The 24,195-nt window shown below is 39.7% G+C and overlaps 1 protein-coding gene across 23 annotated transcripts in view; it reads left to right on the plus strand.

Moving 5' to 3' along the window:
- Nucleotides 1-24,195, plus strand: part of MBNL1 (muscleblind like splicing regulator 1) — a 372,727-nt gene that overhangs the window by 333,375 nt on the left and 15,157 nt on the right. For 12 of the 23 annotated variants that reach the window (XM_068280882.1, XM_068280883.1, XM_068280885.1 and 9 more), the window contains 3 exons: nucleotides 3,182-3,466; nucleotides 15,770-16,027; nucleotides 23,883-23,936. In XM_068280882.1, coding sequence (XP_068136983.1) covers nucleotides 3,182-3,466; nucleotides 15,770-16,027; nucleotides 23,883-23,936 — 597 coding nt within the window. The remainder of the gene's footprint in view (nucleotides 1-3,181; nucleotides 3,467-15,769; nucleotides 16,028-23,882; nucleotides 23,937-24,195) is intronic. The other 11 variants (XM_068280898.1, XM_068280903.1, XM_068280900.1 and 8 more) reach the window with 3 other exon arrangements.

Consider the following 24,195-nt stretch of genomic DNA (forward strand, 5'->3'; position numbering starts at 1 on the left):
AGACTCTCCAGGGGTTCCTTGACATTTTCCCCATCGTGGGGGAAGTATAATAGAGCACATTATAATAGTGGGTACTGTAAAAAAGAAGCACTAGCCTGGGGGTCCGAATAATGAGCACATTAATAAAAAGCACTAGAATAAGGAGACATTGTATTAGGGGGGTAGTGATATAAACAGCAACATCTATTTTTAAAGACCATGCCTCCTGCAAAATAGATGCAGGGTTTCCTCGAGATCCCAAATTATTTGTGCAGTTCCTCCAGGGTAAAAAGGTTGAAAAAGGCTGGTCTGGTCTGAAGTGATGTTCAGGTCTGAGCATCACCGTCTATACTTACAATATGGCTCCACTAGGGGGTCACTAAAGAACATGCTTAGCAAACAGGACAATTCTGTTGTGTGTACAAGGGGTTGTTTTTTCTTTGTTGGGCCTATAGGGTCCCAAAGTCCTACTAAATACACTTCAAAGCTCAGTTTTGAAATTGAAAACTGCAAATATCTTTAGTTTTAATTCAGGAACATGGACAAGCAGTTTTCAAATCTCCTGCCTTTTTCTCTGCCCATTTAAGTCCAACTTTATGAACAGAATATCAGACAGTGCAGTCTATGCACTTCTGATGTCCACCTTTTCACACATTATTCTCATTTCTATTCTCATTCTCATTTGTGTGAACAAGACCTTACCCATAGAAGCCAGACGAAAAACTTTTATTTTATGCAGTGAGACTAATGAAAGCTGACCTATGAGTTACTCTTTTTATATGTGTGTATATCCTTGTTTTTCACATTGCATTTATAAATAATCATTTCAATGTGTTATTTATTTATAGAATGTTTGAAACTTGAATTGTTTTTTCTTCAGAAAGTCTGCAGTATTAACAGTGTATATGTATTTATAGTAATGGCATGGTGTAGTCTTTACTGTCTTTACCTTTAAAGCTTTTGGGTGCTAAAGGGGTACTTAGTCTGCCTCCATCCACTCCTCTGCAGCAGGAACTGGTCTGCTATCACCTCTTTCCTGTAGATCTTTTCTTTCTTCAAATCTAATCTTCTTATCATGCTTTTCCTTGTAATACAGAGTTCTTTCTCCTTCAGCATAACCATATCTCACCAGCAGATCATCTGTCTGCGTACTCACCCTAAGCTCTTCTTAATACAGCATTATCCATCAACCTTTCTCCCGCTGTCATTTTTCTTTCCTCACTAAGAACTTGCAGGACATATGTGAGAAGTTCAGTATTTGCACAATATTCAACACTTTTTATTTCTTGCCTTTATACAGTCTTTCCTTGCCTTTTATTATATTCATTTAGTAAGCGAAGGAAAGGCTTCTGCTTAAGAAATCTCCCTAGCAATTACCTAGCCAATGAAAAAATTTTAAATTATCACAGAATTTCAAAGATCAGCCAACCTGAAACAGCTTGTGTTATGTATAAGGGCTGACTTGTTGCATGGCTTCCTGTGTCTCTCTGAGGCTCCGGCAAGATTTCTGTAGTTGGTTCTCCCGTTCTGCCCACCTGCTGGAGCCGTAATGAAAGAGTTTCATACGCTTGGTTGCGTTTTTCACTTATTTTACATTACACAGAAGCCGTGAGACCCCCTGCTGTGGCGGGATGGCTGAGACTTTGATACGGGAGACACAACCAGAGACATCTCAGGAGAAATTAGAAGCTGTATGGAGAATCAGTCCGTCAGCCTCCATTTTCTTATTGAAATATTAGTCTTGGATACATATATATGTATATATATATATATATATATATATATATATATATATATTTTAGGAAACTCTTGACAAAGATAGAAAGCATGCCCTGGGATATAGTAAGGGGTGTGAGTCTCAATAAGACTAAAGGTGATCGGATTTATATAGTGTATATTGGCATTAAATAGACTTGCAGAACTCAGTGGCTGTACCAGTCCTTAGGGGTGGTCAATTAGATGCAAATCATTCTGAATTGATGCAGGGTTATGCAAATTTGTATGCAAATGTATGTAGGTTAAAAAGCCAACCAATCAGATTCCACCTAAGTAGGATTCGATTGGTCCATTTTCAAGCTGCATATATTTGCATACAAATGTACCTAATCCTGCATCAACTCTGAATTATTTGCATCTCATTGATCATCCTTACTGGTCACATATCTGAAAAAACTAGCAGATGATGAAAGCTACATAAGCGTAGCTTAATTTCAGTTAAAGCTATGTGTCAAAACTGTAGATCCAGATATATATATGCTACTGAAGAAATCTGCAGATTTTATCTTTCCCTGTAAACGTTTTGTCTGACCGAACCCTTAAAAGGAAACCTGCCATAAGAGAAATATGGAGACTGCTATCTTCATTCTCTAGTAAACAGTGCCAGTTGCCTGACATCTGTGCTGACACTCTGCCTCTAATACTTTGTCACTGGCCCAGAATGAACAGGTCAGATGCTTTTACTGTGGTCTAACTCCACTGGTTGCATAATTGTTGCGGCTGTGTGGCTCAAAAACAAACAACGCCAAAACCTCAGCATGATTGTTTATAAGGGAATAAAAAATGGCAGCCTTCGTATTCCTCTCACTTCATGTTCCCTTTAAATTTCTAAAACCTCCCTCTTTTATTGTCAAAAGTTGATTCACTGACCAGCAGGAAAAATCAGAAACTCGGCTTATGCCATCTAGATCTCTGGAACCACTGCTAGTTTTGTGATTCAGTTTCACTGTAGTCCATCCAGCGATGTCTTTTTGAATCATAAGCTCATATATTTATTTTGTCCCAGATTGTAACTGATTTGCGGTAAATTCTTGTTACTTGAACACCCCCCCAACCCCCATCATCCAAGAGCAAACGTATGATAATTCTGGAGCCCTTAGTTGTCCTTTAGACATTGAGCAAAAGTCCATAATGCAAATCCTTGTTCTTAAAATAATAAGAAAGAAATAGACATTTTACATAACATAAAGTTTTCTTAAAAAAAAAAAAATAGGTTCTACTTAACGTTCTCCTAATTGTTGCCAGCTTCATCTGCCTCCTTTCATGCTTTATTTATACTGCATTCCTATTTTATTGTGCAATTTTTCTTTGCCATGACATGCCTCTGCATCTTTCGGCCGCAGGCTAGGTGTTGAGCGCATTTTGACTATGTCGATGGTGAAGGGACTGGCTGGAGTGGAAACTGAAGTCCTCTTTTTATTCACAGGCCAGCTACAATCAGGCAGCTGCAGTGAGAGCTTCCCCACGTTGCCCAAGCAATGACCTCAACCCCGATGTGGAGGGAGCACCCTCTTTATGGGTGAGAGGTAATTCAGTCTCCATGCCAGCTCAGTCCTGGGCTTCTCCTGAGCAGAGACTGCCTGTTGTGCCAAATTATGTGTGGTGGTTTTGTGATGTGGACTCCTGCCCTATGGGAACTGAGCTGAGACCAGCAAACTCATTTCACTTAGGACATCAAGCTGGACTTGACCCCCGGTCCCAGAAGAGAAAGGCGAGTGTTTTTCCACCATAACCAATACTCCATACTATGTCTAAATATTTGCATTGTCGACACATTTTTCATGCATAGGAGTGACACTGGGCTGTCTTCTGTTCTGTTTACACTTTTTATAATACAAAAATGTCATCCTTTTCCATTCCACTTTTGTTTCATTATTTCTTCCTTTTCTTCCCTAAATAACAAAATCTCATTTACAAGAACATCTCTACCAAGTTTCTGTCATGCTAATAATTCTTTCCATTTATTCCTCTCACCTTTTTCTCTTTTACATTCCACTTTCTTTTATTGTAGAAATGTATTCCTTTCATGTGTCTATACCAATTTTTTCTTGCTTAGCAGTTGGGACATATGCCATAATGTGCAGTAGCCTCCCATGGCAACCAATCAGAAATGTCAGTAATTTATAGACACTACTGTAAAGAAAGCTGATTTCTGAGAGGTTACCCATGGTAATAAATGGTTTTCTTTTTTACTGTGATATGACTATATGAAACTCTAGCTTAATAAAAAAGGGGTACATTGTATTGTGCAAGGATTTGAACAAGATTGGTTTCACATTCCGATTTTTTTATATTTTGGGGAAATTGCAAAACATATGTCCTATGGACTGTAATTGTTTTTCGGGGAAAAAAATGAAAAAAAGATGGTAATGGCAATATTGTCTTTATTAATAAAAACAAGCACTTTTAATATAATGCTTTCTAATCAGGCTAAGACACTGGGTTCTTATAGATTACAAAAAAAGACTCTGGGCCATGTGCAATTCACTTTTTCACCTGAGTTTTCTCCTATGAGATAATTTTCAACGTCTTTTTAAAATACATTTTCAGCATTTTGTAACCGAAAAAGTACTAAAAAGTAGGTTAAAATGTACTATCAAAATTATTTTGAGTATTTTCTTGCTTGCTGGTGGCTTAAAATTCATTTTATTGACAATTTTAAAAAATATCACCTAGGAGAAAACTCAGGAGAAAAAGTGAATTGCATATGGGCCTCTGGCCCATATTCAGTTCTCTTTATCTCCTAAGTTTTCTCCTAGGAGATAATTTTTCATCTTCTTTTTAAAATAACTTTTCAGCACTCTGCAATTGAAAAAATCCAAAATGTGGGTGAAACGTACTGCCCAAATTATTTTGAGTATTTTCTTGCTTGCTAGGGGTTTAAAAAAACTCAAAAACATTTTATTGATAAGGTGTGACAATATCACCTAGGAGAAAACATTGGAGAACAATTGATTGAATAAGCGTCACTGACTCTCTTACAATTTGCCTGATGAAGTGTGCTCTGTCCTGAGAAATGTGTTGCTTTGTTTGGGAGTTCTTAATTTGTGTAATAAAGAAAATATTGCTGTTACCGCTTCTGCAGTTGTCACGTGGAAGAAGTAAGTACACCTTCATCTGCTTTTTAGGCCTGGAACCCACTAGGAGCACTTTTCTGAGCACTTTGTGATTTCAAATGCTCTTGCTAATGTAATGCTATGGGTGTGAGCTATGTGTTTTTTTAAAAATACCCTATAGCATTGCATTAGCAAGAGCTTTTTCAAATCACTAGCGCTTAGAAAAGGCTGCTAGTGGGTTTGAGCCTTAAAACTGTTTTTAATTACTTTATGCCCTTTTGGTGCCTCTACCCTTGGTGGACGGTTGAATCCCATTTTTGTTTTCTCCCAGAGAGAAGCTTTAACCAGAATCTTGTCGGGTTTTCTCTCCCCTCTATGCATGCATTGTAAGGTCACTTCCAGTGATCCATGTTTGTGAATTTGCAAACTAAGCAAATATAAAATCACTTATGCGAGGAGTATTACACTATATAGGCTTTTGGTCTTAAACCTTTTATCTGTTTCATACCCACATGGTTTTATTTTCAGATTCTAATCCAATGAAAACCACTTTTTAATTAAACTAACAGGGCCATTGACTAAGAAATGCATTTTATAAAAGCTTCCATTTGATGACATATTTAAAAGCCAGCTGTGATCCTAACTATATTTAAAAGTGTAGGAAATGTGTGAAGCTTTGCATATTGTATTTGGCAGTCCTAGCTCCAAACTAAGACAAGGAGGTGACAGAGGTAAGAGGCTAATAGCTCAAAATTGCCCAGTAGAAGTAAACCCACATATCGTCCTTGGCTCCTATATCGTCAGTCTTTTTGGCCTACCATACAGATTTGTATTAATAAATGTAAAAGCATAGCTGACTTGGAACACCCGATTACTCCGGACTGCTGCTGTTCAGCACTGAACAAGTGGAGAGTCACCTAACCCTGTTAGTTTGTTCGTTGCTGAACAGTGGCAGTCAGAAGTATTTGGGTGTTATAAATCTGCTATTGCCAGATGCAAACACTAGTGTGAGTAAAAGGTTTCTATAATTTTTTTGGCATTGCCCACTTGAAAATGCCTGTGATGAGTTTTTGTACAGAAGTAGCGCTGCCTTTTTTTTTCTTCTTTTTTCTTTTTTCAATCCCTGTATCTGGAGTAGGGTAGATTTTTAAGTAATGCAGTCAGGATACAGATTTATACACACACACATGTTTTTTTCACAAATCTGAGTTAATATCTTGAGAGAAAGCAAAATGATCCCATATGAAATGACTTTTTTGTAAAAAGCGAGCAGAATATTTCTTTCTCTCAAGTAGGATACATTTTATGAAGTGAATTTCCTGCCGCAGCTGAACCAGTTTGGGATAATCTGGTCTTTCCCGACTGTTTTTCTTGCCTTTTAGAAGACAGCTACTAGATTTGGTCTAAGCTATAAATAGAGATATAAAACAATCTGCTAGTGTGACAACATGGTGTGTCCTCAGTTACATTTCTGTTACCAGGAGATCTTGCTTACTGTATCTGCTGTCTTAAAGAGAATCCGAGCAGTGCAGAAACTATGGACAGATGCATCTTTCCATAGTTTCTGCACTGCTTGGAGTCCCTTTAAGGAGGAACTGTAGTAAAAAGTGGGGAAAAAATAAATCAAATACATTGCAAAGTGAGAAGTTAAACAATAGAAGAGAGATCAAGAAATGATAGATATTCACCATGTAATTTATTAATTTTGTTTGATCCACAATCAGCCTGCACATAATCATTTTTAGTACTGGCAGACATGAAAAAGAACAACACCAACTGCCATTATCTATAACCACACCCCCTAACAATGCAACAGGCTAAAAAGTTTTTTATATATATATACATATGCACAGAGAGAGATGAGAGTTGTTTGGCAGTCATTATTTCCCACAATGCATCAAGGCTCACAGACCAGAGATTGTCAGGACCTGGGCCCTGACATCACACTGTGGGAGGGGTTTCTCCACAATATCAGCCATACAGATACCCCTGATGATCAATTTAAGAAAAGGTAAAGATTTCTCGTGGGAAAGGAGGCATTAGCTACTGATTGGGATGCATTTCAACTCTTGGTTTCAGTTCCTCTTCAAGCTGAACACTAGAAGTCAAGCTCATAGCATTTTTATGAAACACACCACAAAGGGAGATGGTGTCCTGGGAGTGTGATTTCCTCACACTCCATCATATTGTAATTATACAGAATGTGTTCTCGTAATCAGTCCGGGCTCAGGAAAATCTTTGTTTACTTTTCTGTATGTTATGAATGCTTACACTATATCATGGCACCAGTATGAATAGACAATCCTTCCATTAAAGTAACACAGGAAGACAGTATAAACCAGAGCACTCTGACACTCAGCATTCCCCTGCAGCTCTTAAATTATCGTATGAATATTTGTATAAGCTGCTGTAGCTAAAACTCCTCTACCTATGGCTTGTCAGTCAGGTTTCATTTGCTTATTATGGACAATTCTTCAAATATGTCCACAAAAAATAGATTGTGTGTCCTACTGAATCATTAGACAGAACCTGAATAAGATCAATATTGAGTTTTCCATTGCTTTATAATTTAAAAAAAATGCCAAGCTGCTTTTATGCACTTTTGGCTTTAGTCATTTCTCAGTCCTTGGCTTGAGGCAAGTGTGTTGCCTGTGTCAGGAGTGATAATACGTTGTACTCCTCTCACTGCAGTTATACTTTAAAGGTCCTTTCACACTTGGTGCAATGTGATTTGTCTGTGGCATAAGACCCCTGCTGCAGCGCATCGCGGTCTGCCGCAGGGATTTAGTTCCCTTTGGCAGACTGCGCCGACAGGCAAATCACAGTGACCCCGCCTCCCCCCCGAACATGTAAGCATGTGATTTATCCAATATGCACATGTGCACCGCTACCACATCAATCTATTAAGATTGTTTGTGTTACAATTGACTTCTATAAAGTTGTGCAACACCCGGTACTGGCATCCCTCAGCTGTGTCTTATAGCACAATAGTGGGGGGTGCAGCAAGGATAATGAACCAGCAGTTGTGTGACAGCAGTCGATGCATCCACCCAAAGCAAGAATGTTCTTCAGCCTGAGAGAGCCACTTAGTAAGTCAAGCCCAGTATCTCTGGTGCATATTTAACACATGGTCCACCTCTTGAATGGTTTTAATCTATGCTGGGCAACAGTCTCTTTTTTATGGCAGTGACAGACAGGCTTTTACTTATGAAGGATGTTTAAGAAAATAATCAATTTGTTTCTAGAGATGTAAACCATTTTACTGGACCCTGGTACATATTTGGTTGCCATGCACCAGAATACATGTGGTGTGGGGCAATGAGAGGATTTTTGATTAGGTTTGTCCCTCTCCTTCACTCCCTGTACGTTTATGCCTGGCCCAGTGTACATGTTTGTGGAGATACTGTGGTAATGTCTGTCCTAAAAGCTGTTGCCTTGGTTCCCCTCCATGCCCTACCATCCTTCCATGGTCTATAGCCTCAGCCAGTACCATCAATTCATTCAGTGATGAGCGGTTACTGCATTCATGGTGATGCAATCATACAGAATCAATCAGATTTAACCTTGAAATGTTTTATTGTAGTCGGAGCAGTGCAGTAGACTTCCTGTCTGCAATGTTTTCACATTGTTCTGACTTACTAAATCAGTCTACTAGTTTCAGCCAACTTTATAAATGCTTGTCTTATTCTAAAATGTTGCTGGGAATGTCTGTGAGGCCTGACAAACTCTTTTACATGTTGTAATGCAGGAAAAATGTCTGGTGCTTTTGTCTGGGACCGCCCTGATCAGAAAAATTTTATGACCCACTAACGCATTCAACCTGAAAACACATCTAATACGGACTTCACTGTCATTTACTGAAGATCTTATTTCCAAATTTAGCCAGGGTTTAAAGTGCTAGTCTCTCCACCTATGGATATGGAGAGCGTGACTATCTATTAAGTAATATATAGATAGTATATATGCCTGTGTGTGGTCTAGGATTATTTTAATAATGTTCTTAAAGAGGAACTGCAGTGAAAATAATGTAACAAAAAAAGTGCTTAATTTTTACAATAATGATTTAATAATAATTTAAATTAAATAATGTAAATAATTTAGTCACTGTTTGCCCATTGTAAAATCTTTCCTCTCCCTGATTTACATAAAATGTATCCCTTGGCAACATTTTTACTGCTGGCAGGTGATGTCTGTGGAAGGAAATGCTGTTTTTTTGGCTGTTGGAAACAGCAGTTATTCCCACAATGCAACAAGGCTCACACATTGTGATGTCAGTGCCTAGGTGCTGACATCACACTGTGGGAGGGGTTTCACCACAATATTAGCCACACAGAGCCCCCTGATGATCTGTCTGAGAAAAGGTCAGCTACTGATTGTGATGACGTTATATCCTTGGTTAAGGGTGTAATTTTTTTCTTTTTATTGGCCAGTGATACTTCAGGTTGGGCAGCAGGCATGCATTTGCACACACAACACTATATATTAATTTGTGCAGTTCTGCAGCATAAATATTGCAGACTCCTGTAGAAGTATAATTTGAAAATGACACAACTCTGTAAACGTTGACAAATTATAAATATCTCAACATTACTTTTCTGTGTTAAATGTGTGCTACTGCTACGAAGGAATGCTTCAAAGCTTTATGCTTATTTCACTTGGTGTCATGCCATGTTTTCTATGCTGAGCTAACGAAGCTGGCATCAGTTTAGCAGAGCATCAGATATAAATAGCTAACCCCTGCATATACGCAGGATGAAGGGCAGTACAGCCATAAAGTGTTGTACGTAGCATTTTTGGGGGGGTGCCTCACTCTCCTCCTACACTAGCTGTATAGACAGTTTGCAGTTTTCAAACGTCATGCTGATGAGGCTGAGATTTTTCTTATTTTCTTTTTCCATTTAAAGCTGGATTGCCTTTCCCAATGAGGTGCTTGATTCAGAAAAGCGTGCTACTGCATAGCACGACCGTGCTATGCATTTAGCGCACAATGTAACGCGCATGAAGGTTTGCGTGCATAAGATTTACATGCACGCTAACAAAGGTTGTTGTGCGCACTTTGCCGTGTTAGCGCACTCAAGTAAATCTTTACGCGTGCAAACCTTCACGCACGTTACATTGTGCACTAAACGCATAGCACGGTCATGTTATGCTTTACCATGCTTTTGTGAATCAAGCCCCTCATCTGCATTCTTGTTCAGGGTCTATGGTTAAGTCTGTTAAAGGCAGAGGATCAGCAACCTCTAGATCCCTTTAGGCACCACCAGGGAGGTCTTAGAGTTAGGCACTACGAGGGGGATCTTAGGGTTAGGCACCAACAGGGGAGGGTCCAGAGTTTAGGTTATATTAAAATATCAGTAAGTATTAAAGATATTTTTCTATATGAATAAAGTAGCACAATATTGGTAAATTAAACAATATTTTATCACTTTTACTGGTCCTTATTTTAGTAAACATAAAAATAGAGGTTACAGTGGGGAATATTAGAATATCAGTATTATAAACAACATTTGACGTCATATCCTAGCGCCCATTTTACAAAAAGATAACTTTAATATCGTTTATATCTGGCACCTTTTTAACCAGAGCCTTTATTATATGCACACCAATAAATCATTTAAAAATGTTTCCCACATTTCCTGTACAAAAAAAACAAGCAAATCCGTTAGGGGTAAAAATACAAAGTACAGTATGCTAGTTGCTTAACGTGTACCAGAGCTCAGATACATAAAAAGATGTATACATACCTAGGGCTTCCTCCAGCCCCATCCGCTCGGATCGCTCCCATGGCGCTGGCCGCAACTTCGGAAACTGGGTCCCCGCACTTCCATCAGTCGGAGCCAGTCTGGCGTAAGAGAAGTGCACCCTCTACAGTATCTCTACAGCAGCTGCTGGAGAGATTGGCAAAGAGCACACTTCTGCTTAGCTGGCCGCGACTGATTTCAGTGACGGGACCGGGTTCCCGAAGCTGCGGCCAGTGGAGGACGGTGGCGTAGGAGCGATCTGAGTGGATAGGGCTGGAGGAAGCCCTAGGTATGTATACATCTTTTTATTTATTTGAGCTCTGGTTTCCTTTAAAGCGGTATAAAACCCTGACATAATATTTAGTAAAAATATGTTTTCCTACTTCTTATATGCCATACGGTTACCATATTTGCTTTTGTGCATACGTATTATTATTCATTTAGAAATTATACGTTCCTAAAGTACACTTATTTTACTCTGAGAGCTGACTTTGCATTTTATTTATAACTGCTTTATTCATCCTCTAACTTAATCAGAAAGCATCAGAAAGCATTTATGCTTGTCTGACTTTGTTCAGGGGACCGGGCAGTGTGAGAGAAGTCTTTGTTTACATTTCTCACTCGATACAATTAAACACAAGATAACATTATGTAAAGTTCAGAAGCGGCCAGCTCTGCAGGCAGGGAAGCCTCTAAAGCCTGTGTTAACCCTTTGAATGCAGTTCTAGTAAAAAAAAGAAGGCTGATTGTACATAATATGCTGTAAATTATCTATTAGAGCAAAGTAGAAATGCTGGGTTTCATTCCGCTTTAAGTGTGTACATATTACAACAAATATTTTAATATTTTGTTAAAGCACCTTTTGGTTTAATTACAGCAGTCTGTGTTCTGGGTTAGGAGTCTATCAGCATGTAAAAAATAAAGTCTTCCAAAAGCATGTGGCAAAATGTACTGTAGTCTGATGAGACCAAGGTTCAACTTTCTGTCCATAATTCCGAAAAAAAGATTGGTGCAAAAATAGCATTCTGCATAACCAAAAGAACACCACACCCTTGGGGAAGCAAGGTGACAAGCAGTGTTATGCTTTGGAGTTGCTTTTCATCAACCGGAACAGGGACTTGACCAGAAGAAGAAGTGAAGACTTGAAGTGGCCCAGCCAGAGCCCAAATGTAGAAAAAATCTGTGGAGTGACCTGAAGAAAGAACACTGTGCACGAGATGCCATTGCTGTCTGACAGATTTGGAGCACGTTTGCAAGGAAGAGTGAGAAAATATTGCCAAGTCAGGATGATTGTTAACTACAAAGCCACTGGTTGGCCACGGTATCAGAGACTTTGTTCTCCTTTGAAAGCCCACACCTAAGACTAGAAGTTTTAATAGTTCAGATCAGCAACATGGTGGTAGTGAACCCTGGCCATCCTTCTAATTGCAGCAGACCCAGTAGAAGCTCCAATAAAGGACTGTGACAGTCTTTCAGACTCCTAAACAGCACAACCCAAATGCTGTTACTAATTCTGTTCAATTTATTGTTATTTAGATTTATTATGTATACTGAATTAGCTTTTTCAGGTGAACTGTGGATGAATCAAACGTGGATGTGTTCAAGGCACAGAAACTCGAGTGCTTCTGCATCACCTGTGCTTCTATGGCCCTGCTTTATGGATAATGCTTAATATGCAACTTAGATACCTACATTAGACTGCGTTATATATATTTTTTCCTTTAAGAAGTAAAGCCCAGTTCACATCTGCCTTTTTTTTACGAAACGGAACCGAAACTTATACTGTACAAACGGATGTTAAAGGATCCAATGTTAACCTATTGGACCGTTCACATGCGTTTGTTGGTACGGATACGTTCTGTTCCCCGGACCAAAAAAATGCCGCAGGTCCTAATTTTCTGGACCGTTCTGCACAGCGGAATGGAACCGGACAAAAAATGCTGCTGCTTTGGGACAATGGAAAACGGAACGTTACTTCACACTTGTGAAGAAGCGGACCATTCCACGGGGATGTGGGGACACGAACCTGAGCGGCGCAAGGGTGAGGGAGGGTGCAGCAGCTGGGCAGGTGGGTGAGCAAGGGTAACGGGGCCTTATATACATACCTAAAGGCCGGCGGTAGAGGCGTCTGTCTTCTTTCACATGACGCACTGTGTAATCACAGCGCAAGAAGAGGAAGCCTTTGCCGCTGACATTAGGTATTTATTTGCTGGCAAACGGAGTGAAAACAGATCCAATTCATCTGTGATCAGATCAGTTTTCACAGTCCGTTTGCCAATGTGCACAGAGACATCTGGATCCAGTAAGGCGGAGACCAGATCCGCTCACCGGATCTGTTTGGCTCATATTTTCTAATGTGAACCTTGCCTTAGAGAGCCATCCCCTCTACATCAGTCCCCTACTCTGAAGTGATGTGGAAGGAAAGAAAACAGCTGATTCATGGGGCTTATCTGCATGAGCCATATGCTGAAACGCATGTAGCATGCATTACTATACGCTGCAGTGCATCTTAATCACTCCCAACACTTTGAAACCCACTGCTCAACAACGCACTGCTGTACTGTGAATGTTAAAATGAAAGTCTTTGGACGTTCAAGTTACCATGTTTATCGCACACTACATGCAGTGCGTCACAACTCACTGCAACTCCCATAGTGTGAATGAGCCCATATAGAATGCATGCCTCATCTGCAGATGAAGTGTTCCGCCGTATGCTAGTGCATTGCACAGCAACATATGGCATAAGGGGCACAGTTATATGTAAGTCTGTTGACAACGTTTGCAGTTTGTGCATGAGTGTGCAAAGTTGACAGCATCGCATGTACAAGCCTTAAGGTATGGGGACATGCATTCACATATGTCACACATACCTGCACTTTATTATACTGAAAGAGAATGCATGTTCTTTGCTAGTTGTTAGTCTACCAGTGATGGCTAACCTTGGCACTCCAGCTGTGACAAAACTACAAATCCCATCATGCCTCTGCCTTCCTGAGTTATGCTTAAAGCTTAAAGTTGGCTGATGGTGTAATGGTTAAGGGCTCTGCCTCTGACACAGGAGACCAGGGTTCGAATCTCGGCTCTGCCTGTTCAGTAAGCCAGCACTAATTCAGTAGGAGACCTTTGGCAAGTCTCCCTTACACTGCTACTGCCAATAGAGCGCGCCCTAGTGGCTGCTGCTCTGCTCTGGCGCTTTGAGTCCGCAAGGAGAAAAGCGCAATATAAATGTTATTTGTCTTGTCTTGTCTTGTCAATGCCTCATGGGACTTGTGTCGGAGTGCCAAGGTTAGCCATGTAGTCCAGTGATCTGCAAACTTGGCTCTCCAGCTGTTAAAGAGACAATGAAGCGAAAAAAATATATGATATAATGAATTGGTTGTGTACTATGAATAATTACTAGAAGATTAGCAGCAAAGAAAATATTCTCATACTTTTATTTTCAGGTATATAGTGTTTTTTCTAACATTGCATTATTCTATAATATGTGCAGATTACACAACACTCAGCATTCAAACTGATTCTTTCAGAGCAGTCTGTGAAGTAATGACCTCTCCTCTAGCAGAGGAAAAGTAAATAGTTCACTTACAGTTGAGATAATAAAAGTCAGATAACAGCCCTCTCCACGACTAACTTAGTCGGAGAGCTTAATGGCTTGTTTGCATAGAGATAACAACTGGAGTTTCTCAACTCTTCCTGTACTGGAAACAATTAGACTGATGTATCTTAATGTTTTATTTCTTAGCTGTACTACACATACAAATCATAATATCATCATTTTTTTTTTCGCTTCAGTGTCTCTTTAAGGAACTGCAAGTCCCATTTGCCTTTATGAATCATGACTGTGGCTGTCAGACTCCTGCAATGCATTGTGGGACTTGTTGTTCCTTAAAGAAAACCTGAACTGAAAATTAAAAGTCAAAATAAACATACACAGGTCATACTTACCTCCTGTGTAGTCTACTCCTCAGTGTCTTTCTCCTCTCCTGCATCCTGTTTGTCCACTGTGATCAAGGGAATTCTCCGTCCTCCATTTTGAAAATGGTCATTACCCATAACAGCTTTCTGGTCAGCACACAATTAAACTGTAACATCGCCCACTTGAGCCAATAGGCAAACATGGACATTACCTGGTACATCAATTTTCCTCTCAGCTATAACTGACAGCAACTGATATATAACTGACAGCAACTGATATATTTCAGTTCTGACAAAATATTGTCAGAACTGGAAGGGATAATTGTCAGAAGAAAATGGTGAGCTTCTGAGAGGAACTGATGGTGAGCTAACTATTTAATGTTCATTTGAAGTTACCTCATGTGATATTTTAAATAATTTTACTCAGTACAGGTTCCCTTTAACAGCTGGAGAGCCAAGTTTGCAGATCACTGGTCTAGTCAGTCACATCATTGCATAGTAGTAGTCACTAACATACACGGCAAGTTTATTTCTTTCTTAAATTAAGGACCAGTGTACAAATTCAATGTGAAGACTCAGAGTAAATGCTTGATAGTAACTGCTGGCTTAGAGAAAATACATGCAGACCTCTTTATCTTTTACTAGACACTGAGAAATAAGACCTTTTATTAAAGTTTGCCCCCTCCCTTGCATCCTCATTGTTTTTGTCATTTAATACAAATGGTTTAGCACAGAAATCTTTCAGAAGGGATAGGGCTCCCTCTTGTGGTGAGCCTGGAATATTTTTCCTCTGTTGCCACAGCAGACCCATTTAAGTGCAGCACTTATTTAATAAGTTATCATTGGTTGCTTGTGGAAATAGACTTCTGCTTAGCATGTCTATTAACTCAGGCAGCAATATACAAGGTAGGACTATCAAAGAAACCAATTTCAAGTCCTGTTTTGTTTGATGTGACTCTGGTAAGGGAAATCAGATTGTTTGCTTTTGTTTTATTCTCATTTGACAGCTCTTTTCACATCATTTTTCTATGAACTCAATATTATTATGCTGACCATATGCTATACAACTGGATTGTATGGTGTTCATCTTATCTTAACACACCTCTGCAATTTAAAATCCAACCTGAACAGCAAATTAAACTTCCGTCCATTCTGTTGACTTCATATTTCATAGATGCTGTAAATATTACATGAATATTGTAGGGTGTGATTGTATTGTGTATAACCTGCCATATGCCCTCCATTTACTATGGATAATAAAGAGATGTCACCAGGTAAAGGTGTCCTCTGATTTGCCAACAGGTATGTCGGGAATACCAGCGTGGAAATTGCAACAGAGGAGAAAATGAATGTCGATTTGCTCACCCCTCAGAGAGTGCAATGATTGATACCAATGATAATACAGTCACTGTGTGCATGGATTATATTAAAGGAAGATGTTCGAGGGAAAAATGCAAATACTTCCACCCACCTGCACACTTGCAAGCCAAGATCAAGGCTACACAATACCAGGTCAACCAAGCTGCAGCTGCTCAGGCAGCGGCCACTGCAGCAGCCATGGTGAGTCTATGCATTCCTGTGATATGGGGGAGACAAAATGGTGGCACCTTTGCTGCTCTATAGACATAGTAAATGTGTTGCTTCTCTGCCTGTTAATGGGGCACTTTAATGAGTTATAAAGCAAAAAAAGCAAATACATCCTGATTTACATATACCTAAGAGCCTTACTTTTACTTACTACTTATGTGATATCCTTATGGGTAGAAGATAAAACTGATTTCTGCTCTGCCAACTGGAGTCTAGTTAAATGTAAATTGATGAACATTTTGTCGGCATTTGCAGGCATAAATGGTATTCACAGAAAGAATTTCATTCTTACAGGGGCAGTAAACAAAAATACAAGTTGTTTTACATAAGAAGTATTATTGTTTTTCTTCACATATATGTAGGCCTTCCTGTAGCTGTAGCACTAGTCCTGTGAACACGAGTGTGATTTGTTATCCTCCCATAGGATTTATCAGGCAGGAAGTCTCCCTGTAGGAAATTCTGCCGAGCAAGTTTTGTCCCAAATAGTCATTATTAAAATCCCAATTGCACTAATTCCAAAAACCATAGGACAGATCCTCAGCCCCTGACCACCCCAGGCATAGTAATGATGAACAGGTAATTGAATAAATGACCTGCCACTAATTAGCGGTTTGCTAATGCAGTCATGTGACCATCGCTGGCTCCTTCTTTTCAACCCACACTGCCGTGCACCGTCCTGGTCTATGTGGCAGACTGGATCACACCCCTTTGCAAAGGGTTGATAGTCATGGCAGTCTGAGCCACACCTTTCTTTCGTTACGCACAGGTGGTTAAAGGGTTCTGCAACACTGTTATCTCAAGAATAGTTTGGAGCACATTTACATTGATTCCTGTCTTAGCCAAAGATATCCTGCAACTTTCTGTACAGGTGCTACCAGGATGTATGCAGAAGAGCTCAGAATTAATCTGCTTGAAGTCAATCGCACTGTGTTAGAGTATTAACCTTTATTGCGTAATTTGCGGGAACGTGCAAAATGCACGTCAACAGTGATGGTCATGTCTATGAGAACTCATGGAGAAGCATGTGATTGGTTTGGACAGTTGATAGATATGTAAGTTTCTGATTTGCTAGTCATGAGCATGTGCTAAAGCAGGATGTGATCACAGCAAATCAGAGCTTTGCAAATCTTATCAGCTGATCAAACAAATCACATGCGTCTCCACGAGTTTTAGATATGACCATCACTACACATCAGCCCTTAACCTCACCAGTGTCATTCATGGCATTAACCATTCGCCATACATTTCGCCTTACATTGAAAGAAATTGCCCTCCTTTGTCTGATGTTTGGACTGGTGTTATAGATTTGATGCAATAAAAAATCAGTATCTATATAGTGTGCTTGACTTCTACCAGAAGGATCTGCATCACTGTGTTATTACACAGAGCTCTGCCTCTATCGAAGGTGAGGGAAACAGTCAAATACTGGCTGCTAATTAGGATATTCATCAGATTGTATGTTGTTAGCAGCAACTGTGACAGCAATGTTTGGAGGTGTAGAGATCTGTCTAAAGGTGGCTACTAATGATACAATTTGCTGAACGTTCCTTTAAGAACAATTCTTCGTATGAACAATCGGAAATGATCGGTTGGGGCCACTAATGGACAAAAATCTCCTAGCCATTCTGATCAGATTAATGAAGTCAATCAATCTGATTTGGTTGATTAGGAGATTTTTGTCCATTAGTGGTCCCACATGATCATTTCTGATCGCTCATACAGAGAATTGTTTGTAAATGATTGTTTGACAAATTGTATAATTAGTGGCCACCTTAACTCAGTAGCATCTTCAAAAGAGTTATCAGTTTGAAATAAGTGCCCTGCTTTTGACCTCAGTCTGCAGAACTCGTGCTGTAAATTATTAGAATGCTCTGATCTCTCTCTACTAGCAGAAAATATAGAAACTGATTTATAGAATCACAGCAGAACTAATTAGAATCAAGGAAATGTAACAAAGAAGAAATAAAAAAAGTGCTAAAATAAATTGGCTTGGAGCATTTGCAAGCCTCTAAATAAATTGGGTGCTAAAGGATTAAGAATGTATGAAATTTCAAGAGATCTACTTTGGGATTTTGCAACTTGTAATTTGTTTACTGCTGCTTTGTGGATCAATTCTGTCTTCAATCCATAACCTGTATGATCATATTGGTACAGCATGTGCTACATCCAGATATGAGAGCAAAGCTTTACTTGTAATAATATTCATGGCTGTAGATTGCAGTGTAGAATTAGAGTAACCAGCTACAATAAATGTTAATCGATAAAAAAATTAAGTCCCTGACCAAGCCCGAAGAACAGTAAAAACTCGGCAATGGTGTAATTTAATTTTGCTGCTGTGTTCTGTTGTATCCCTTGTGAATAATATGTTGTTTTGTCTTCTCTGCAAAACATTGTACGATACTAGCAACATGAAGGCATACCAGAATGCGAGTATGAGAGCTTGCTTTGACAGCTTTATTACTATAACCTATTGAGCAATATAACACTGTAAGAAGACATGGTGTGCCTATGCTGCATACTGCCATTGTATTATGTCCACTCGCTCACTCCTAACTGCTATAGTAGAAGCAGTAGAGTGTTGTACCGTGTTAGCCATGAGTAAAAGCAAGAAGTTTTAAATCAGGATGATACCATTTATTGGCTAACTTAGAGATGGATAAATAGTGAGCTTTCGACTTATAAAAAGCCTTCGTCGCACTGGATTTCCAGTCCGACGAAGGCTTTTTATAAGTCGAAAGCTCACTGTTTATCCATCTCTAAGTTAGCCAATAAATGGTATCATCCTGATTCAAAACGTCTAACTACTATAGCACAGGCACACTTTGCTCCCTGGCTTACAATGGTGGATTTTAAACTACCGGTATTTATTTCAATTTGAATTATTTTCAGCTGCTTTAGCCTCTTCTTAAAAAGACAGCTGCATTATAAGATTTTCATTATGGAAAGAGTTTAGTATAAACTACTGATAAGTAATGCAGATGTGTAGAATTAGTGATTTACTTCTGCAAGATGACATGGGAAGACAGCAGAGCCCATACTATAAAGACACCTTCAGCACAGAGCTTTGTCTGCAGTCCTGCAAAACTACTTCTAATACTAACCTCCCCACCTACTCCTAACACTAACCTCCCCTACCTACTTCTAACACTAACCTCCCCACCTACTCCTAACATTAACCTCCCCACCTACTCCTAACACTAACCTCCCCCACATACTCCTAACTCTAACCTCCCCACCTACTCCTAACACTAACTTCCCCACCTACTCCTAACTCTAACCTCCCCACCTACTCCTAAAAGTAACCTCAACACCTAACACTAAGCTCCCCTACCTATTCCTAACACTTACCTCCCCTACCTACTCCTAACACTAACCTCCCCACCTACTACTAACATTAACCTCCCCACCTACTCCTAACACTAACTTCCCCACCTACTCCTAGCACTAACCTCCCCACCTACTCCTAACAGTAACGTCACCACCTAACACTAACCTCCCCTACCTACTCCTAACACTTACCTCCCCTACCTACTCCTAACACTAACCTCCCCACCTACTCCTAACTCTAACCTCCCCACCTACTCCTAACAGTAACCTCACCACCTAACACTAACCTCCCCTACCTACTCCTAACACTTACCTCCCCTACCTACACCTAACACTAACCTCCCCACCTACTCCTAACACTAACTTCCCCACCTACTCCTAACACTAACCTCCCCTACCTACTCCTAACACTTACTCCCCTACCTACCCCTAACACTAACCTCCCCTACCTACCCCTAACACTAACCTCCCCACCTACTCCTAACACTAACTTCCCCACCTACTCCTAACACTAACCTCCCCACCTACTCCTAACAGTAACTTCACCACCTAACACTAACCTCCCCTACCTACTCCTAACACTTACCTAACCTACCTACTCCTAACACTAACCTCCCCACCTACTCCTAACACTAACCTCCACACCTACTCCTAACACTAACTTCCCCTACCTACTCCTAATCCTAACCTCACCACCTACTCCTAACCTCCCCTACCTACGCCTAACACTAACCTCTAGCTGAGTTATCCTCCGATAACTCCTGGTGCTTGGCTATATTTTAGCCACTAGCCAGCTACATTACAAGCTATCGCCTGTTACAAATCCACTGATGCTTCTCCAATAACCCAGTGCCTAATTGACACCTTCCGGCACATGGCTGTTATATAGCTAAGCGACCATTACTCTGTCGCCAATAGCCGAAGTTCATCTACACTATAGACTAAAATGAAGAGCTATCAAAGCTGTGTTTACCGGAATGAGGGGGGATAGGGCATTTTTGTATGCAGCGGGTGAGTTTCGGCAAGAACATTTGTGTGGAGATCAGGGAAATGGCTGAGAGTAGTGATAACACAGTGGCTAATAGTTTTGGGTGAACTAATCTTTTAAAGTGTTATTGTACTTAAGTATAGATAGAATGTCTTAATATTGGGCTCTGATCAATAATATAGCATACATGCATTATTGATCTTGGCCCTAGTTAAAGCTACTTCAATGCACCCCTATTGTCCTATTGTTTTATAGTAAAAACTGGGTAGATGGGTTCAGTTGGAAAATTAGTGGCCAACTTCTATAGCAGCTTTTTTTAAGTGAATGGAGAGCTAGCCCCTAGACAGAGATCCAATGTCAAAACAGTTTTGGTTCTGAATCCACCTTTTTGAGCAGCTGGTGGCGTTGGTGGTGATTCTTTTACTGTTTAAGTGGATGGAAATTTGCATGTCAGGTAGATGATCTGCTCATATCTAGTTATTAGTGTCACTGAAGTTAAGCTGTAGACTTGAAATAGCTTATTACACAAATTTGAGTTAAAGTGCCAGTATTGTTATACTTAAATATGTTTAAAATACACTCACCTAAAGGATTATTAGGAACACCATACTAATACGGTGTTTGACCCCCTTTCGCCTTTAGAACTGCCTTAATTCTGCATGGCATTGATTCAACAAGGTGCTGAAAGCATTATTTAGAAATGTTGGCCCATATTGATAGGATAGCATCTTGCAGTTGATGAAGATTTGTAGGATGCACATCCAGGGCACGAAGCTCCCGTTCATTCACATCCCAAAAATGCTCTATTGGGTTGAGATCTGGTGACTGTGGGGGCCATTTTAGTACAGTGAACTCATTGTCATGTTCAAGAAACCAATTTGAAATGATTCAAGCTTTGTGACATGGTGCATTATCCTGCTGGAAGTAGCCATCAGAGGATTGGTACATGGTAGTCATGAAGGGATAGACATGGTCAGAAACAATGCTCAGGCAGCCCGTGGCATTTAAACGATGCCCAATTGGCACTAAGGGGCCTAAAGTGTGCCAAGAAAACATCCCCCACACCATTACACCACCACCACCAGCTCTGTTGAGACTCATCAGACCAGGCAACATTATTCCAGTCTTCAACTGTCCAATTTTGGTAAACTCTTTTTCCTATTTGTAGTGGAGATAAGTGGTACCCGGTGGGGTCTTCTGCTGTTGTAGCCCATCCGCCTCAAAGTTGTGCGTCTTGTGGCTTCACAAATGCTTTGTTGCATAACTCGGTTGCAATGGGTGGTTAATTTAGTCAACTTTGCTCTTCTATCCGCTTGAATAAGTCCGCCCATTCTCCTGTGACCTCTAGCATCAACAAGGTATTTTCACCCACAGGACTGCCACATACTGGATGTTTTTCCCTTTTCACACCATTCTTTGTAAACCCTAGAAATGGTTGTGTGTGAAAATCCCAGTAACTGAGCTGATTGTGAAATACTCAGACCGGCCCCTCTGGCACCAACAACCATGCCACGCTCAAAATTGCTTAAATCACCTTTCTTTCCCATTCTGACATTCAGTTTGGAGTTCAGGAGATTGTGTTGACCAGGACCACACCCCTAAATGCATTGAAGCAACTGCCATGTGATTGGTTGATTAGATAATTGCATTCATGAGAAATTGAACAGGTGTTCCTAATAATCCTTTAGCTGAGTGTAGATATGAATGCAATATTCTTTCTTTACTTATTTTATGCCTCTTTAAAACACAAGCATGTGTACCCATTTTATGTGGTCCTCTAGAGCTTGAAATGCAAAAACAACAACACACTGCCCATCCCCCCAGCAGAATTAGCATGGGACCCCCTCCCCACACCCTTCCTTCCCAGCTGTAATATCTACCAGCTGCAGCAATGCGTCCTGTCTCTTATGTCCTTCCTGGTAGTCGCATGCTCTGTGTTTCCATACTTCCAATTACCAATCACATAACATGCATTCAGAGCCAAAGTCGCATGCTTTGTGTTTCCATACCTCCAACTATCAATCACATGACATGCATTCGGAGCCAGAGGTATGCACCATAGAGTGTGTGGCTCTCAGGAAAATCAGAAGAGACCCGAAGCAGCCCTAAAACAGGTACATTTTAAACTTAATATACAATTCGGCCCGCAACTTAGACTAGGTTTTAGATTTTGGCCCCCTAGGTGTTTGAGTTCGACACCCCTGATCAAGGTGGTCGTTCTCCCCCAAAAAAAGCATCCAAATAGATACCACTAAACGAATTACTATTCTGCCACTGTCCTCCATGGGGGTGATAACATAAAGGGGTGGGAGGAGCCCCAGCTATAACTGGATCTTTTAACTCTAAAACCGTTTAAAATGGTAATGTTTGGCTTACCTTATGAAAGTAAACTAACAGCAAAAGCTGAGGTGTCTCCTCACACCCCTTTACTTTAGCTTCAGTTTGGGCTTATCGCTGCTTGAATAACGTGCTTTGAAACGGTTCCAGCCAAGGATTTTAAGCTGGCACTTTACGCTAATTATGATCCCTGCACTGAAGTGGCAATAACATCTGCAAACATTGAATAGAGTACGGGTGGTGATAACTGATTTTTGTAATGTAACAGTGGCAAAGACATGCTTGTATTTTAGAACAGAACTAGGATTTGTAATGCAAGTTTGTTGCATAATTGAACAGTATAAGTACACTTACAGTTGTAAAGCTTATAGTTGGTTTAAATATATATATAAATATATAATATCAGGGCTGTGGAATCGGATTAATTTTGGATACCTGAAGTCGGAGTCAGTGATTTTATAAAATGAGGAGTCGGAGTTGGATGATTTTTCTACCAACTCCACAGCCCTGTATAATATATATCTCAATAGATGCTGCACATGAATTGTGTGAAATACAGCATGCAATCTTTCATTCCTTTTGGAACTAAAAAATTTAAAAGCTTCTAATAGTGGTTTAGGTCTTTTTTAAGGTGGCCATACATGGTACAATTTTTCATTTTCTTTCGATTAGATAATTTAGTTCAATTATTCTATTAGATCGAATATAAATATTTTTCCATCATGTCTGATCAGATTTTTTTCAAAAAAACGGGTTAATCGTTCGAATTTCTTGATCGAAAAAAAAAATATTTTCTACTTTTATTCGATTCGATCATTTAGATCGAAAAAACGGGAAAATTGAACGTTTTTATTGTATCGTGTATGGGCACCATAAGACAAATTTAACTGTATTTGTACTAGTGTCAATGTGCCCGATTATTGTAAAGAGTTAATGAAATTTATACTATCAATTAAATACTGATAGCTGACAATAACATTGCCTTTACTGTGCATGCTGAGTCTTGTTATTTGTTATTTACGGCATCCAGATGATTTGTTTTTTGTTTGTTTTTTTTTCTCACCTACCAAAATATGCACTGCTGCCCCCATGATGCACCTCTGCTTGCTGTTTATGTTAATGCGCTTGAACCCCATTGGCCCATTGCCATCATGTGCTCGCTGCCTGCTAATTAAGACTCAGTCGGCTGTCAAATCACTGAAGCGACCCCTCGAGGCAACCTTTGACCTGGTACTATGACCTTTCACCTTTTAGCTTGGCATGTAGCTTTATTGTACAAACCAGTGTTAAACTTACAAACATAGTTTTTTGTTTTGCTTTTTGTTTTTTTATAGACATTTATGTTGAATGGCCAGGAGAAATGATACAATACTGAGTGTGGTTTAGAAAATATATATGCAAACACAAAATATATATGTGTATATATATATATATATATATATATATATATATATATATATATATATATATAAATAAATAATTTAATTTT

The sequence above is a fragment of the Hyperolius riggenbachi genome, chromosome 4 (genome assembly GCF_040937935.1).
Source record: "Hyperolius riggenbachi isolate aHypRig1 chromosome 4, aHypRig1.pri, whole genome shotgun sequence".
In the NCBI taxonomy this organism is placed as follows: domain Eukaryota; kingdom Metazoa; phylum Chordata; class Amphibia; order Anura; family Hyperoliidae; genus Hyperolius; species Hyperolius riggenbachi.